General features: G+C 37.9%; 1 protein-coding gene across 2 annotated transcripts in view; it reads right to left on the bottom strand.

Annotated features, from left to right (window-relative positions):
* Positions 1–15,370, bottom strand: part of megf10 (multiple EGF-like-domains 10) — an 80,146-nt gene that overhangs the window by 47,230 nt on the left and 17,546 nt on the right. For both annotated transcript variants that reach the window (XM_037547547.1, XM_037547546.1), the window contains exons 2-5: positions 15,110–15,240; positions 10,843–10,944; positions 9,192–9,292; positions 5,246–5,338 (exon numbers count right to left, since the gene is read on the bottom strand). In XM_037547547.1, the coding sequence (XP_037403444.1) occupies positions 5,246–5,338; positions 9,192–9,292; positions 10,843–10,944; positions 15,110–15,228 (415 nt within the window). In that variant the 5' untranslated portion in view covers positions 15,229–15,240. The remainder of the gene's footprint in view (positions 1–5,245; positions 5,339–9,191; positions 9,293–10,842; positions 10,945–15,109; positions 15,241–15,370) is intronic.

The raw sequence follows: 15,370 nt of genomic DNA on the forward strand, positions 1-15,370 counted from the left end.
AAAGGCCCCTATTTCAGCATCAATCTGCAGTCTATGGCTGATCTTTTAAAGACTGAGCGTGCACAATGACGCTTGTGGAAAAGTGTCCGTTACTGAAAGGAAAACAGTGGACGTAACTGATGCTGCCAGTTGTTGAAGCCCAGTTGGACTGCGTCTCTGTACAGACCTCACATCTACAATGCCAGATATAATCACACACACACACAGGCCTTTCTGAAGTCAGTAGGGCTTAAGTGGACTTCAGATTTAATGGGATGAAGTGAACAAAGCAGCCAAAGAGAAAACAGACAATCAGTACATGGTTTACACAGCATGGATCAGATTACAGTTTAGTGTTTGTTCCACTGACACTCAAAAGCTGAAATCTTGTGTGTGTGAAAGTTTGAGCCATTCAATCATACTCTGTCATCTTGTCAGTTCAGGCACATTTATAATAATATGCTCACTGCACAAATTTGACAAGAGCCAGACATTTAGGAAAGACATCAGAAGCAACCAGAATGAATGTTGCTGAAAGAGTTTGCAGCTGATTTATGATGTTCTTTAAAGAATTGTGTATTAAGTATTAAGAGGAACCAGGATAATTTTTTTATTATTCTGCATAATTCAAACTTGAGATTAAATGAAATGTGTGAACAAAATGTAAACAAATGTCCAGTGAAACTGCATGTTTATATGCAATACTGCTAATGGTAAAGTAGTGGTAACTCTGAAAAAAGAACACTTTATGAACAACCTGATGCTTGGAAACTTGTATTTTCTAAATGGCATCTTAACAGAAGAAGAAACAAGGTTCTTAATTTTAACATGCGTTAAAAGGAAATTTAAACAATCCTTCAAAATGCCTGCACAACTTGTTGAGTAATAAACAAAATAGTTTTAAGAGTGGTTTAATGGTTCACTGTATAAAAACATATAGACTTTCCAAAATGATCAGTGAGCCTGGGGGTGGGGGCTGGAGTTGATGTGGTAAAAATATAATATTGTGATAGAACTTTTCACAATACACGATAGGTAACAATATAACTACAATATAATTAATATAATTAAAGTGTGGCTGCACTATATGGATAAAATACTAAGCATGATATGGATAAAATGCTAATACAGTGACTGTGTTGCTACATATTGCGATTGTGATTTACCATGCAATATGTTAAATATGTCAATCAGTAATGTGATAATTAAATACTGGCCTTTTTTTTGACTAAATTTACCTGTGTTGGATTATACCCAGCAATACAAACCCAGTTGTTGCTTCTTAGCAGACCCCCAAAAACACTTTATTCTTCATTGAGGGGAATTATAAATAAGCCTAATGCAGCATAAAATCACACTCTGACTGGGTGTGAAGCCAGCGGCTGAACAACTGTCACATAAACAAAGTGGACATTTCAAGACAGCACTTAAAGACATATGGAGTTTCAGCAGCTCATTTAAGAAGGTAATAGTGTTTTTATTTCAAGTGGACAGGCCAGAAAGTGGTGGCGCTGAAATCCAAAACTCAACAACAGCTGCTGATTGTTAATCTAAAGGCATTTCTTTAACATGGATGTTGCTGTTTGAGACTGAAACTGTAGAAGTGTTTCGCTAATGCTAGCCATCGCTATATCATTATACCAGAAAATCCAACCAGGATTTCTTAAACATGAGAATATCATATCAATCTTAAGAGGCAAATTCATTAAAGTTAGACCACGTTGTGTGTTATTGTGCTTGTATTATGCGATGCCCCAGATACAAAAGTCATCATTGCTGAGCCCTGAGGTCATTTCCTACATTTCTACCCTGTTACTAGCTTTGCTCTTTGTGTGTGAAGAAAGTGGTTTCCTCCTTTATCGTTCACTCAAACCTGAAAAAATCCACTAGACACATTGTTAGACTCCTGTGACCTGAAACTGAAAGGCTACCAGGTTTAAATGAGTCTGAGGATCTGAGCATCTTTAGAGGAAATGAATGTCATATTAGTCTGGATCGGGGGGTTCCATCAGAAGACCCCACTTAGAGAGGGGATCAACGTCTGCCCCTGAGCCACTGAGCTAAGACTGCTGCTCAAAGAACAAATAGCCTCTCAGAAAGACCCGGAACCATGGTAGGGCTGGGAGACAATGCGGAACTATTTTGATGTTATACTGAAAATGCTACACAATTGACCTATCCATGCTCGCCCCACACATTCTTGGACAGTTTTTGTCAATAATACAGAGAGTAAATTATCCACGGACTCCTACAATCTTTGTTCAGAGTTTGTTTTACAGAATCAAATGGAATTTGCAATCATGATAACTTTCACTTTACGACAAAACAAAACAAACAAAAAAAAAACAGCCAATCTCTCCCTTTGGTGTGATCTTTCACGTGCATACAAAATAATTAACATCTGAAACTAAGAACACGGACAGTTCAAGTTAACTGGCACATTTTACTTGCATATAGTGTGGCTTCACCCATATACTACACTGTTTTTTTTCCTCCTAAGTTTCACTCAGAATGTTTGGTTTTAGGAACAACAAATGGTCATAGATCAATTTTATGACCGTTTCCAGCCTCTCTTTATCCCTTAAAATGAAATACAATGTTTGTGTTACTGTCTATTTAAGACTGACATACGTAAACAGGCTTAGTTCTGATGTGGCTTATTCAGAAAGCAGCCCAAGCCGAAACACTCCTTAGCTGGTCAATATGAGTGAGCGGTGTCAAACTGCTGTAGGCTGAATGGGCGAGTGTATGTATTGGATTTTGTGACATCACAAAAACAATTAATTTAAAAGTCTTAGTTTCCATATATGGTCCAAAAGGACATCTTTAAATTTTAACACTTATTACAGACTGTATCAAGCTCTATTATTTAAAAAAAAACAAGGGAATCTGTTTTTCCATGATACAGGCCCTTTGAGGCAACACAAAATGATGACCTCCTCATCTGCTCCTTACTATTTAAGGGCTATCAAAGAGGGTCACTTTGGTGAAGTAATTCAATTTATTAGTATCACAGAAATAAAAACAAGTGCTTTCAAGTACAAAAAGATTGCAAACCACAGAATATAGAGTTTTTCTAATCAGATACTTCACTTTCACAGTTGAGAAGAAGCATATAATTACCACTAAACTAAAAAATTAAATTTATTTGATATATATATATATATGTGTACATCATTTCCATATGAAAAAAAATATTAGGTTATGTTTACGTCTTCATGTTTACTTGCTTCTATCGATACTCTGTGTTGATTATTCTACTTAGCTGAATGTAATAAGTAATATATTTTATTTATGGAGATGAGGTACAATTTTGGTGTACATTTCAGTTCTGTTAATAAAATGTAAGAGCCAATCAGGTGTGAGGCCTAGCAACCTTTACACACAGCAAGATAAAAAAAGGCTATCAATAAGATGCCCGGGGTTTCTTTTTTTCCAATGAGTTACATTGATTTTTTGGTCTAGGTCAGTTCATGTTTATCACAGAGATCATTTGTGCATGTGCATGTGTACCTTCCAGTCACAGTCAACTGACCAAGGGTGTGTAAGTATGAAAACAAACACTCTGTCACCAACCAATCAGAACAAACATTTTTAACTCTGAGACAAATCCGTGTTTGGCTACACTGAATTATTCAGTTGAACACAACACCAAAAAGAGACTGTGTAACTGTGAATGCACTGTCTTAATTGTCCCACTGTAGAGCAAACAGATCCTGTTAACCACACCTTTGATTTATGAGACTATTGTAATCTACACGCATAATCATACTACAATATGCTACGCTAGCGAGTTCTTTCATGTGGGCCTGTATACCCTTACCTCTAACAATGAATCTGAGACCAGTGCTATCAGAGCTCATTTAATTACCCTGTCCAGACTGACTAGCTGAACTTGTTTAACTCCTAAGGGACAGGGTGAGACTACAGACATAACAATGACCTCTTTATAAAGACCCTGAAACACAAGACCAGCAGACGACCGAGACCCCAGCTGATTCAACTGAGCCTCCATTAACTCACCACAGCCAACACACCTGGCCATGAGGACCATGAGATTAGGCATGGCTTCAGACAGCAACCTAATAAAACTATATAAATAAAAGAGGTGAGGTTCAAATTTCAAATTATCACTCATAAAGAGCAAAAAAACTGGCTACTTAATGCTTATAGCCTAGAATTCACGTTTACTTGTTAATTATAGGCTTGTTGAGTGCATAGTTAACCTCTTACATGGTCATGGGCCCCTCTTTCTGTACTCTAAGAAAACACTGTTTTATTATCTAAGAACAGTTCAACCAGTTTGCATTGAAGTAGCTGTAATTACTGAATGATAAGCCTCAGTATAAGACTGGGATTTAGGAGAATGAAAGGATTTAGAGTGTATGTTTCCTTGAAAATATGTTGTGCAAAAGTCAGATTCCACCCTCTAAACATTTGATTTCCAGTTAAAACAGCATAAGGAAGAGTAAAGTCAAAAGAAAACACCTGATAGACCAGATACCCAGTACGTAAAGCTTTCCTCTTTGAGAGAGAGGAGAAAACCAAGCTCCACTCTTACTTCAGATCTGAAAAAAATCTGCAGTTGTGTCTGTCCATCCTTTCACTGTGAGAACACGACTCAAAAGCTATGGGCCTGAATGGACGTGTAGATGTCAAGACACCCTTATTGAGAAAAGGAAATAATAAAAGAAGAATGTTTGCTACGCAAAAGAGTCCAGGCATCATTCGGTTTGTTTGGGATTATTTAGATCATGAAGAGCAGAAAATGCAACCAACTTCTAGGACTGAACTGAGTTGTGAAAACATCTAGCAAACTTCACAGAAAAACTGAAAACAAGTCTCTTCAAAAGAATGGAAACTATATTAAAAGCAAAGTGTGAAAAATACTGAATGTTTTGATGTGTCAGATAGTCTTTGAATGTTTGAATATGTCTGAAGATTCCTTTAAGAGGTTAAAGAACTCTCATGAAATACAGTCTGAGATCTACTATAGTTCAGCCAACTATGGGATTTACAAGGTAATAAACAAATACCATGTAAACAGTTAAACAAAACTGCTGCTACAGAGAGAACTGTTGAGAGGTCTTTTTTCAGTGCGGAACAGCCCAAACCTTTGGCGTCTCTCTGGTTGCCTTCCGTTGTGCACTGTTGTTCTTAAAGGGCTGGCATAAAGAACCATGTGTGTGTGTGTGTGAGTGTGTGTGTGTGTGTGTTGGAGCCACTGGCGTGCAGAGAGACAGACAGCTACAGCTGGAGGACTTACCGCTGGAGCAGTCGGCTCCTCCCCACCCGGGCTCGCACTGACAGGTGTTGGGGGCCACGCAGCGGCCGTGCACACATTTCTCAGCACAGTGGGCTGGAGAGGAGGGGGGATAGTGGGGTTCACCATGGGAGGAGGGTGCAGAAGAAAGGGAGACAGAGAAAAAAAAAACAAGGGAAAGTAAGGTCAGATTTCATCCTTTCCAACGCACACAGCAAAAGTGAAGACGAGTTAGAGGGAAAAACAAACATGAGGGGAGGAAAAAACACACACTAACCTGCTAAACAGGGCAGCTACTGCTCAAACAAACACCACACAGGGTGTGGTAGCAAACAAACTCCGAATGAAAGGATCTGTCTCAGTCTTTAAAAAGCTATTAAAGGACAGAATCTTTGCTCTTCACACAGAGATGGGACTGAGTGGGCCAATCCTTTGAAGATTGGCATTGACACTAGCAACCGCTATTCTACAAGCATTGACACAAGACAGCAAGAAAGCAATTACAACAGAATGAGAACTACTACGGGCTAACACAGTAGATAAACCTACACTGGGAACAGAACCAAATCCATTAAGCCATGCAGCTTTACGACATTACAGCAGACTTTCCATGATCTGGAACAGGCTCTGTGTTTAAAGCCGACACATCCTCATCCATGCTATGAATACAAGTCTACTGAGGAGACATTGGGTCTAATTGTGAGTGGCTGTAAATACAAGCTGAGTTGGAAATCTGATTTGGGGCTAGGTAAAGTGATGCCAAAGTCATAGTTCATGTGCAGGTCATAATGATGATAAGTCACTCAAATATGCCTCACTCATTTACAATCAGAAAACAATAAAGTACAATAAAGTATACATTTGCATGCAAAAGTTCCCACTCATTACATGTTTTGTTGATTTTTCAAGCAAATAAACTTCCTCAATCAGGGAATATACTTAAACATGTTACATTTTCTGCATTTTTCTGCACAATTTCTCTTTACTTGTTAAGTTTAACATACTGGGAAAAACACAAAATATAAAGTATGCCATAATTTTTGCACAGTTCACATTTTATTTTTCCCCAGTATGTCAGACTCAGCAAATAAACAACAATTATGCATTAAAATGTGCACAATTGTGTCTCTGTACAGGATGTACTTACACCGATCAGGCATAACATTATGACTGTAGTCCATCTGTTTCTCTACATACTTTGTTAGTCCCCCTTTACCCTGTTCTTCAGTGGTCAGGACCCCCATGGACCCTCACAGAGCAGGTACTATTTGGGTGGTGGGTCATTCTCAGCACTGCAGTAACACTGATGTGGTGGTGGTGTGTTAGTGTGTGTTGCGCTGGTCTGAGTGGATCAGACACAGCAGTGCTGCTGGAGTTTTTAAACACCTCAGTATCACTGCTGGACTGAGAATAGACCACCAACCAAAAATATCCAGCCAACAGCGTCCTCTGGGCAGCATCATGTGACCACTGATGAAGGACTAGAGGATGACTGACAAGTTAGGAGTGGACAGTGAGTGGACACAGTGTGTCTGACCCACTAGTATCAACACAACACACACTAGCACACCACCACCACCATGTCAGGGTAACTGCAGTGCTGAGAATGATCCACCACCCATATAGTAGCTGATCTTTGAGGGTCCATGGGGGTCCTGACCACTGAATAACCGGGTAAAAGGGGGTATGCAGAGTAACAGATGGAGTATAATGTGTAACTACAGAACTACAAAGTGCACCTATATAGTAAGTGGAGCTGATAAAATAGACAATGACCGCAGAAACAAGGAGGTGGTCATAATGCTATGCCTAATCGGTGTACATGTAATATGAACATGTAATCAATTGACCTGATCAATGGTCATTCTTTATAAACCTAAAAAGAGACATTTTAAAATATTCTTTAAGTAACAGAATGCAACAGGTTTACAATCATAGAAAAGTTCCATTTAGCCCTGCAAAGAATCATTTATGCATTCAAACGATTCTTTGAGTTGCCACAGTTCTGGAAACATTGTCATTAATGAAGAACCAATGAAAAAACATCATTAAGAGTCATGGATATCATATAATACAAAGGGAAGTAAAACACATAAAACATCTAAATATTACTTGGAGTGTGCTTTAAATGGGAGAAATGTGAAATGTATCACAAATAATGCCATTTACACATTAATCCAAAAATAGGCAAGCTCAAAGTGAAATGCTATAAATTAATGGGTTTGTTTTGACACTGTTTAAATGCCAGTTACCCTTCGTAGCCTTTATAATACTAAAGCAGCTGGGCTTCAGACTGAACTGTTCACTACTATGGATGGTTTGAAAGGGTCAAATAAAGGCAATGTGTTAATGGCATTACAAAAAATAGTCATGCCATTTTTTTGTGCGTTATTGTGTTAACTTTAACAGCCCTACTGTGAACACAATCTCCCCAGTGTTTCTTTACTAAAAACATATAACTGAACATCTTAACATATTTGCATTTTGCAAGTTCATTTTCCTGTTGGGTTATGTGAGATGATTTAAGGAAATCAGCTGCCTTGATTAATTTGTCCTCAGATAATATAGCTATGCAATGTGAGCCACTCTAATCAACTCATCATCAATCACATTATAAAAAGAGTTCTTTCCCACCAGACAAGAGACAGTATTTCTCTGGAGTGATGAGGAAACAGACGGCATGAGAAGGCACCATGTGATTGTGGCCAACTGTACACACAACAGATCCTTTTCAGGGCCCAAATAAAGTCCTCTTTGAGCACCAGGGGGTAACATTTTCACATCCACTGTGATATAAAAGCTGATTCATCAGGGATAAAGACTTTTATCATCCGCTCCTCCAGCACAGACTTGCCCAACCACTATAATCCAAGTGACACAGGACTGTTTTGTCATCAGCAATATGTTTCTCAACTAGGTTAGCATCTGAATGCATGAAAAGGAGCCCTTAGAATCACTGCCAACTTGGTTTGATTACCCAAACAATTTCATTAATTTACAAATGTAGTTTATATATTCTGTCACTTTAATTTGCTGTATTTGCTTGAAACTCTTAACTTTCTGACATCTGGCTTTTTCACCCTGCAGTAATAATTCTCCAAGGCTGCATCTAACAGTCCGACAGGCTCCTCAAACATTTGATTTGGACGGAATTCATCTATAGTCTTTAACCTCTCTTAACTCCTCCAGCACTCAATGTGCTTATTCTGGAGTCTTTACTGATATCATTCACTTTAAATGACTTTGGTCCTAGTGTTGGAATTAGTCATCATCATATACGTATTTTAATCTGATGCCATACTGGATTTATTTTAACATCAGCAAAATGCATTAATGAAAAAAATGTTAAACTTACAAGTCCATCCTGTAGTTTATTTCCACTAAGCAAAAGCTATTGGACAGCATAAAGGCTTCAAATATTTGCACTTAATTGTACTTACTACTGGTCTACACCCACTGCAAGTAAACTCAAGTATACATTTATATACAACAAAAATAGTGACATGCAATGAGATTTAAAACACCCTTCACTAGTACAATCTCTGCTCAGTCATATTTAAAGCTGTTTTAAGCAAGTGTTTTACAACTTTAGGCCTTGTTTAAGGTCATAACTATGACAGCCCTGCATTTTTACCAAACAGATACAAAAATATGTATAAAAACTTTCCACATGGCAAATAAATAAATTAAAATCTGGAACGGGATGCTAGCAGTTATCATCAGTTCATCTTTTAATAATGTGCACTTATGAAAACCTATTCTTAAAAACTGCCTGAGGTAACTACATCCTCATGACATACAATGCTGCTTAATACATTTTCTTGGAAATGCTCTGGAAAAATGCTTCACTGAACTTTTTAGAGAAATACGCTGTTAGCTGTCTGCAGACTGTAGACTGCAGAGATCTTTAGGAAGTCTTAAAATGAACTACAAAGTCAGAATTACTTACGAACACACATCTCTCTGCTTTCGTAGAACCCTGGGCAGCACTGAGACTTGCGGCGGTACATGGTTTTCTCTCCTCTCCGGTAGGCTATCTTGTAGCTAACCCTGAGGGTGGCAGCAGGTATGAAGAAGGGAAATGAGTACCGTGACAGCATAAACACTTCAAAGTGCAAAACAGTTTTCAATGATTGCCAGTTTTCTGATCAGCATTGTTGCCATTGAGGTCAATGTGTATTTTCCAGCTTGCACCAACAGCACAGATTTGTTAAGCAACAGCTGGGCAATATTCATAGTACATTCATAACAAATGATATGGAATTACAAATTAATTATGTTTAGATGACTATGTGTAATTTGACTGTTAAGTCAAAGTTCAGACAATATGTAACTTTAACACTGAAAAACATAATGCATTGAATTTGTACATCATCTCCACATGAATATATCACATCAACACAATTTTGTCTCTCAGTTTGCTTACTTTCAGCAATAATTGTGATAATGTAATATATCATTCATGTGAAAACGATGCACACAACGGAATTCAGTAAACTGAAGTAATAAATTACTCCTTTCATGTACAGCAGTGGGCAAAAGTCTTAGGTCAACTGAGAATATTAAACTATTTATCTAGTTGCTTATTTGTTCAGAAAGAAATACAAACATAAATACAAATAAAAGTCTGTGTCACGATTGGCCACTCCCAGTCCTGTCCATGTGCTCGTGTTCTTTACTTCCCAGTCCTGTCCATGTGCTTCTGTTTTGGTTTTCAGTCCTGCCCTCTTGTTTCATGGCTCCACCCCTGATTGTCTCCACCTGTGTTTGCACCTGTCCCTCTTTATCCTGGTTTGTATTTAAACCCTGTGTTTGCCCCTTGTGTTTGTTGGTCTTTGTTTGTATGTGCTGTTTGATGTAAGGCTTTTGTGTGTAGTATGTATTATTTGAAGAGTTTTTAAGTGTTTGGACTTCTGTGTTCCTTGTCACGTCTGTCCCTCCTGCTCTTCGTGTTGGCTACCTGAACCTGGACTGTCTTGACCCTGATTTTGGATTTGCCCATAATAAATCTTGCTTGTCTCCACACATGCGTCCGCCTCAACATCGCTCCTCGTTACAGTCTGAATTTATATCAGTCAGTATGTTAGCAAACTATTTCCTGTCCTCAAGATAACCCAGTGTTTGCAGTTACCATCCAATGCCTTGTCTTGTTAATCAACAGTTTGGACAACTCAGGGCCTTCAGAAAATTATTATTATTACTGTAAAATGTCTGTTACAATCTACAAATAAAGCCTGAAATGTCTTTCATAAGCTCAAATGTCTGTTTTTTATCTGGAATGGCCAAAAAAGTTGATGTGTACCACTGTTGTCTTAGCATTAACATATCATATTAATCCTACAGTGAAATTAGCAGAAATTAGCATCATCAGAGAGGCATTTTTTCTCTTTTTTACATTTGTCAAACTGAAGACCTAAAACTAATAGACATTTGTTCACCATGCTTCAATTTTACTTACACAATTCTCTTGATAGCACTGTACTATTCACTGAATTCACTGGTCTGCAAAGCTACTTTGTTACACTGTCTGCTGTAAAATGTACTGTACCAACTGTATAGCACTGAATAGTGTTTCTGCTCAGTTTAGATTGCCCTCTCACCTGTGACGTGTGCACTTGAACCATGTGAGGATATCAGTGCAGCTGGTGTAGTAGATCTGATCAAAGGGGTGTGCATATGACTCCTGCACTGTGACCGAGTAGCTGTGGAGAACACACACACAACACACAGACATATCAGCGCTCACATTCTGTGGACAGTTTATACAGTTGATGTGTGGTCCCATAACTCCAGCTGAAGTGGCTAATGAGAACTAAGTGCAATAATAAGGGGCTTAATAAAGGCGTCGGTTTATCGAGAAAGGCTTTTATGGTAGCTTTCACTCTCTGAGTGCTTGTGGCCTATTACTTACATTGTGCGTGGGTGGCCTCCAATTCAAATCAATGTTACAATTTTTACAGTCATGTCAAATTTTATATTAAGAAATCTCTGAAAAGTTTAGGTCCAACAGACCAAATTCAGGCAAATGCACAAAGTAACTGACTCAATAAACATATCTGTACTTAAGGGTGGTAAATATGGTAAAATTGCATGCAAACACACACACACACACACACACACACACTTTCCGAGCTGTTTATCCTTCTGGGTCCATTTGGATTCCAAAATGTGTAAATGGAAAAATGAATCAATCAGATTTTTTACCAAGCCATCCCTTTAAGAAATAGCAGTAAAAAAAGGGGAAAAAACAGTAAAAGTATTGACAATGCCAAACACATACTAAGAAAAAGTCTTTTGTCTATTATAATAACTAAAGTCTATTATGTAATTTATCATAGAAAAGGTTTCATATCATCATATTTCCCACCCATATCTGTAGTGCCACACTGTTTGAAATCTTTTAAAAAGCCATTCAAATAGTAATAATATCTATGCTACCAAATGTAAATGGGAAAATAAAGCACTTGAGCTTAAAGATAACAGCTTGTAGTCTTTCAATTTCTCTTCTCACATAAGGCAAATGTGAATATTTATAGCTGTAAGAGACAGACAAATTATTAGAGGGTCCTTGAGTGAAGCACTTGTGGTGACAATTGCTCCCTTGTGATCCTAATTGAACAGTTATGCCTTCAGGCTTTCCCGGAGATATAAGTGTGCAAGGCCCCCTCTGATGAGAATGAGCTGTGTTCAGATGTGAAGCATGTCACTTGAACACTTTCTGAAAGAGAGCCTATAAGTGAATGGTGCTTCATTCAGAGGGCCATAACGGAGCTCTCTGTTTATCACAGGACAGTTTAAGAATGATGCTGCACTGATGATTAAGAGGCAGTGAAAACCAAGGCCAACTGCTTTTCTTCTCATGCTGCATTTCAGAATGTTATCCATGTACAGTAACATGTATAAGAAGAGTAGAAATTCCATACTTTTTAATACATACTGTATTTGTGAGTAGCTTTAAGGGAAAACATTGATTTTTCAAAAATTCCAAAATATTAAATCTTTGAAATGCAAATAAAGATGTACAGAGTGGTTTGATGTGGAATGATTTGCTGTAGAGAAACTTCTTGGCTTGTATGAAACACAACTATAGCTATTTTTCCATTTTAGACCAAATGCACAAGTGAACATCCATGTAATATTAATAATAGTAAAACTGAAAGTAAATCTAGAAAAAAATGTTTCAGGGAGATTATTTTGGCTCACGATGGCCTGCAGGTACCTCTCCACCATAAATGTAAGGTGGAATGTATACAAGGTTTAGGCCAAACATTTGTAGATCAAAGTCGCATCAGACAGCATATCCATAATGATTTCATGTACTAACTTTCTATGAGGGGGCTTTAAGAAGTATTAAATTCTACAGATGCCTGGTTCCCATTACCACCACTGTGAGTCTGTAAGTTTCTCTAGAATGGAGAATTCCACACCAAACCACTCTAAATGACTTTGTTTACATCTATACCATTTCATTACGTAGAAATTTGAAGCAGTATGTAAAACATTGTCAATGTTTCAAAACATGTCATTCACTTCACAGCCCATAGTCCATGTATGGAAATTAAGCTGAAAAAAACAGTCCATTTGGAATTTACTGTTTTTGTGATGTCACAAAAATAGCCACAATTACACATCCTTGCCTATTCAACCGGCAATTTAGCTCAACTAATTTTGGAATGAACCATAGTGCAGTTTACCCAATTAGGGCAGAGGTCATTTACATATATCAGTCTTACCACACAAGCCAATTTAATTCTTAGGGATAAAAGGAGGTTGCAAAATGATCAATGGTAGAAATGAACTGTAACTGTTTTATCACATAAACCCACATAAACAACATAAGTGGACCTCCGAAAGAAAACAGAAGAAGAATATGGGATATGGTCCCCAGAGCACTGTCTAAGAGTGTATAATCTATTCTTGGCCATTTTATCTTAGTGAATTGATATGAATGTAAGCAGTCAGTATTCCTAGTATTTGCATATTGAGGCATTGTATAACATTCCCAACAAGCTTGAACAGTGGTGACCAAGTGTTAGTAAGTAGGTATTAAAGTATCATCCACCAAGAAATGAGCCAGGCTTGGAAGTGGAGGTCCACTGTGAGGCCACACTCGCACTCTCTGTCTCTGTGGGCGCTGTTCCATAGCCTTCCTCTTCATGGCCGCTTAAAGCACTGCAGCTGTTCCCACACATTACTCAGTGAAAGTAAATCTAGCTGGGAAAGCAGCCTCCACCTTTGTTCTTTTCAATCTGCTTTAATGGATTCCCGAGCCTTTCCTTAATTTGGACGCAGAAATCCTCTGCCTATCAAAACTGCATGTGTCTGTAATGGGGGGCAGTGTTTGACAGTGTGTGTATATTTGTTTTAATATCAAAAGAAAAACAGGGCTAAGCATTTCTTTGCAGTTACTAAAGGTTAAGGGTTAGGCTTAAGGTTATGCCTAGAAAATCCTTATTAAAAATATGTACTTACATGTATATTATACATAGTATATACCTTATTACGTATTTGTCAGCATTTCATATTTATACTTGTTGCCTTTACTATAGTTTACATTATTTTTGGGAGACTTGCTTTCAGTTTTTCAACACCCCTGAAGTTCAGTCTTAGAAGTCGGTAGCATTTTTTGCTTCTCACCAACCAAGTAATCCCAATTACACATTTACTCTCATCAGTTCATAAAACCCTACTGCACATCTCACATCCAGTTTTGATGTTCTTGTTGAAATTTTCTTCTTTTTTGTCTATTTCCATGTCTGAATAATGGCTTCTTGACAGCTACACATCCTCTTAGACCCAAATTATCGATTTATATTTCACAGTGGAAGGATGGACAGGAACGTCTGTGGATTTTTTTCAGTGCTGAAGCAAGACTTCTGTATATCTAGTCTCCTCATAAATATCTACTGCAAAAATAAATAACTTGTACTTGGCCTTTCTGACTGGAAGTCAAATAAATGTATGGTGACTTGTGTACACAATTGTGTGCTGTTTATTTGAAAGTTATTCCCTTCTTTAACATGCAAATCTAGTTTGGTTTTAAAACATGCAAATGCTACCCAATCTGCAACTGTCATTTGCCAAATCATTTTAACTTAATGTTTTTCATACGGTCGCTGTCCAGAGCAAATAAGTATCTCCAAAATGGTAACTTTACAGGAGAGGGCAAAAACTTTCTTTACTTTCAATGAAAATAAATGAAGAAATTTTATTAAGAGCAATTTTGGAGCATTTCTATTGCCCCAATCATTACGAAGTTTTCACGTAACGTAAAAACAGTTGCCGAGCTCCAATTATGTAGAAAACTAAAACAATGGAGACAAAAATTTTTGGACAGCAATGGCATCCTTCAATCCTCCTGTCATTAACCAAGAAATCTGTCACATCTCTATGTAACAATGGAAGGAAATTAATTTTGAGAACAGATCTTTCACAACAGCTTCGTAACTAGTGGGATACAAATGAAGTCATTCTAAAAGGCCTGTCTGCTATAACAGCATATTAAAGCATGGTGTGCCTTTGTGCCAAACAGTTGCTCTATCATAAACACCAGCAGGGACATGTCGCATACTGATCCATGCTGCACATTATGCCTTGACTGGCAATAAGATTATATAGGTTAGTCACAGTTGCCCACTGATACAGTACTATGTTCTATAGCATGTGCCCATATTACTCTCTTCATAAATTAAATATGACAATATAGCAGACAGTACTGTCAGAGACAGTAAACAACAGCAGTGCAGTATATCAAATGAGAGTATACACAGGGTTGGGTGGCAAAATGCATGTGTGCACGTACGTATATATGTATATGTATATGTGTGTGTGTGTGTGTGTGTGTGTGTGTGTGTGTGTGTCTATTACCTTTCCCAGTGACTGCAGACATTGGGGTCCTCCAGGTTCAGTGATGATGTCACTCCCAGTAGGCAGCATGATAGGCCCAACAGGACAGAGCCACAGTGCCATAGCAGTGAGAGCAACATTGTAGACAACACCTTTTGAAAACAGGGAAAACATTTAAAGTGCATAAGACAATCTAGATACTCTCAGGATGTAAACTTGCCTTAGTTTTGTTTACAGATGCAGCTTGAATTTACAGCATATTCATATATCGCTGTTGTCGGA

Source organism: Pygocentrus nattereri, chromosome 18 (assembly GCF_015220715.1).
Source record: "Pygocentrus nattereri isolate fPygNat1 chromosome 18, fPygNat1.pri, whole genome shotgun sequence".
Taxonomy (NCBI): Eukaryota; Metazoa; Chordata; class Actinopteri; order Characiformes; family Serrasalmidae; genus Pygocentrus; species Pygocentrus nattereri.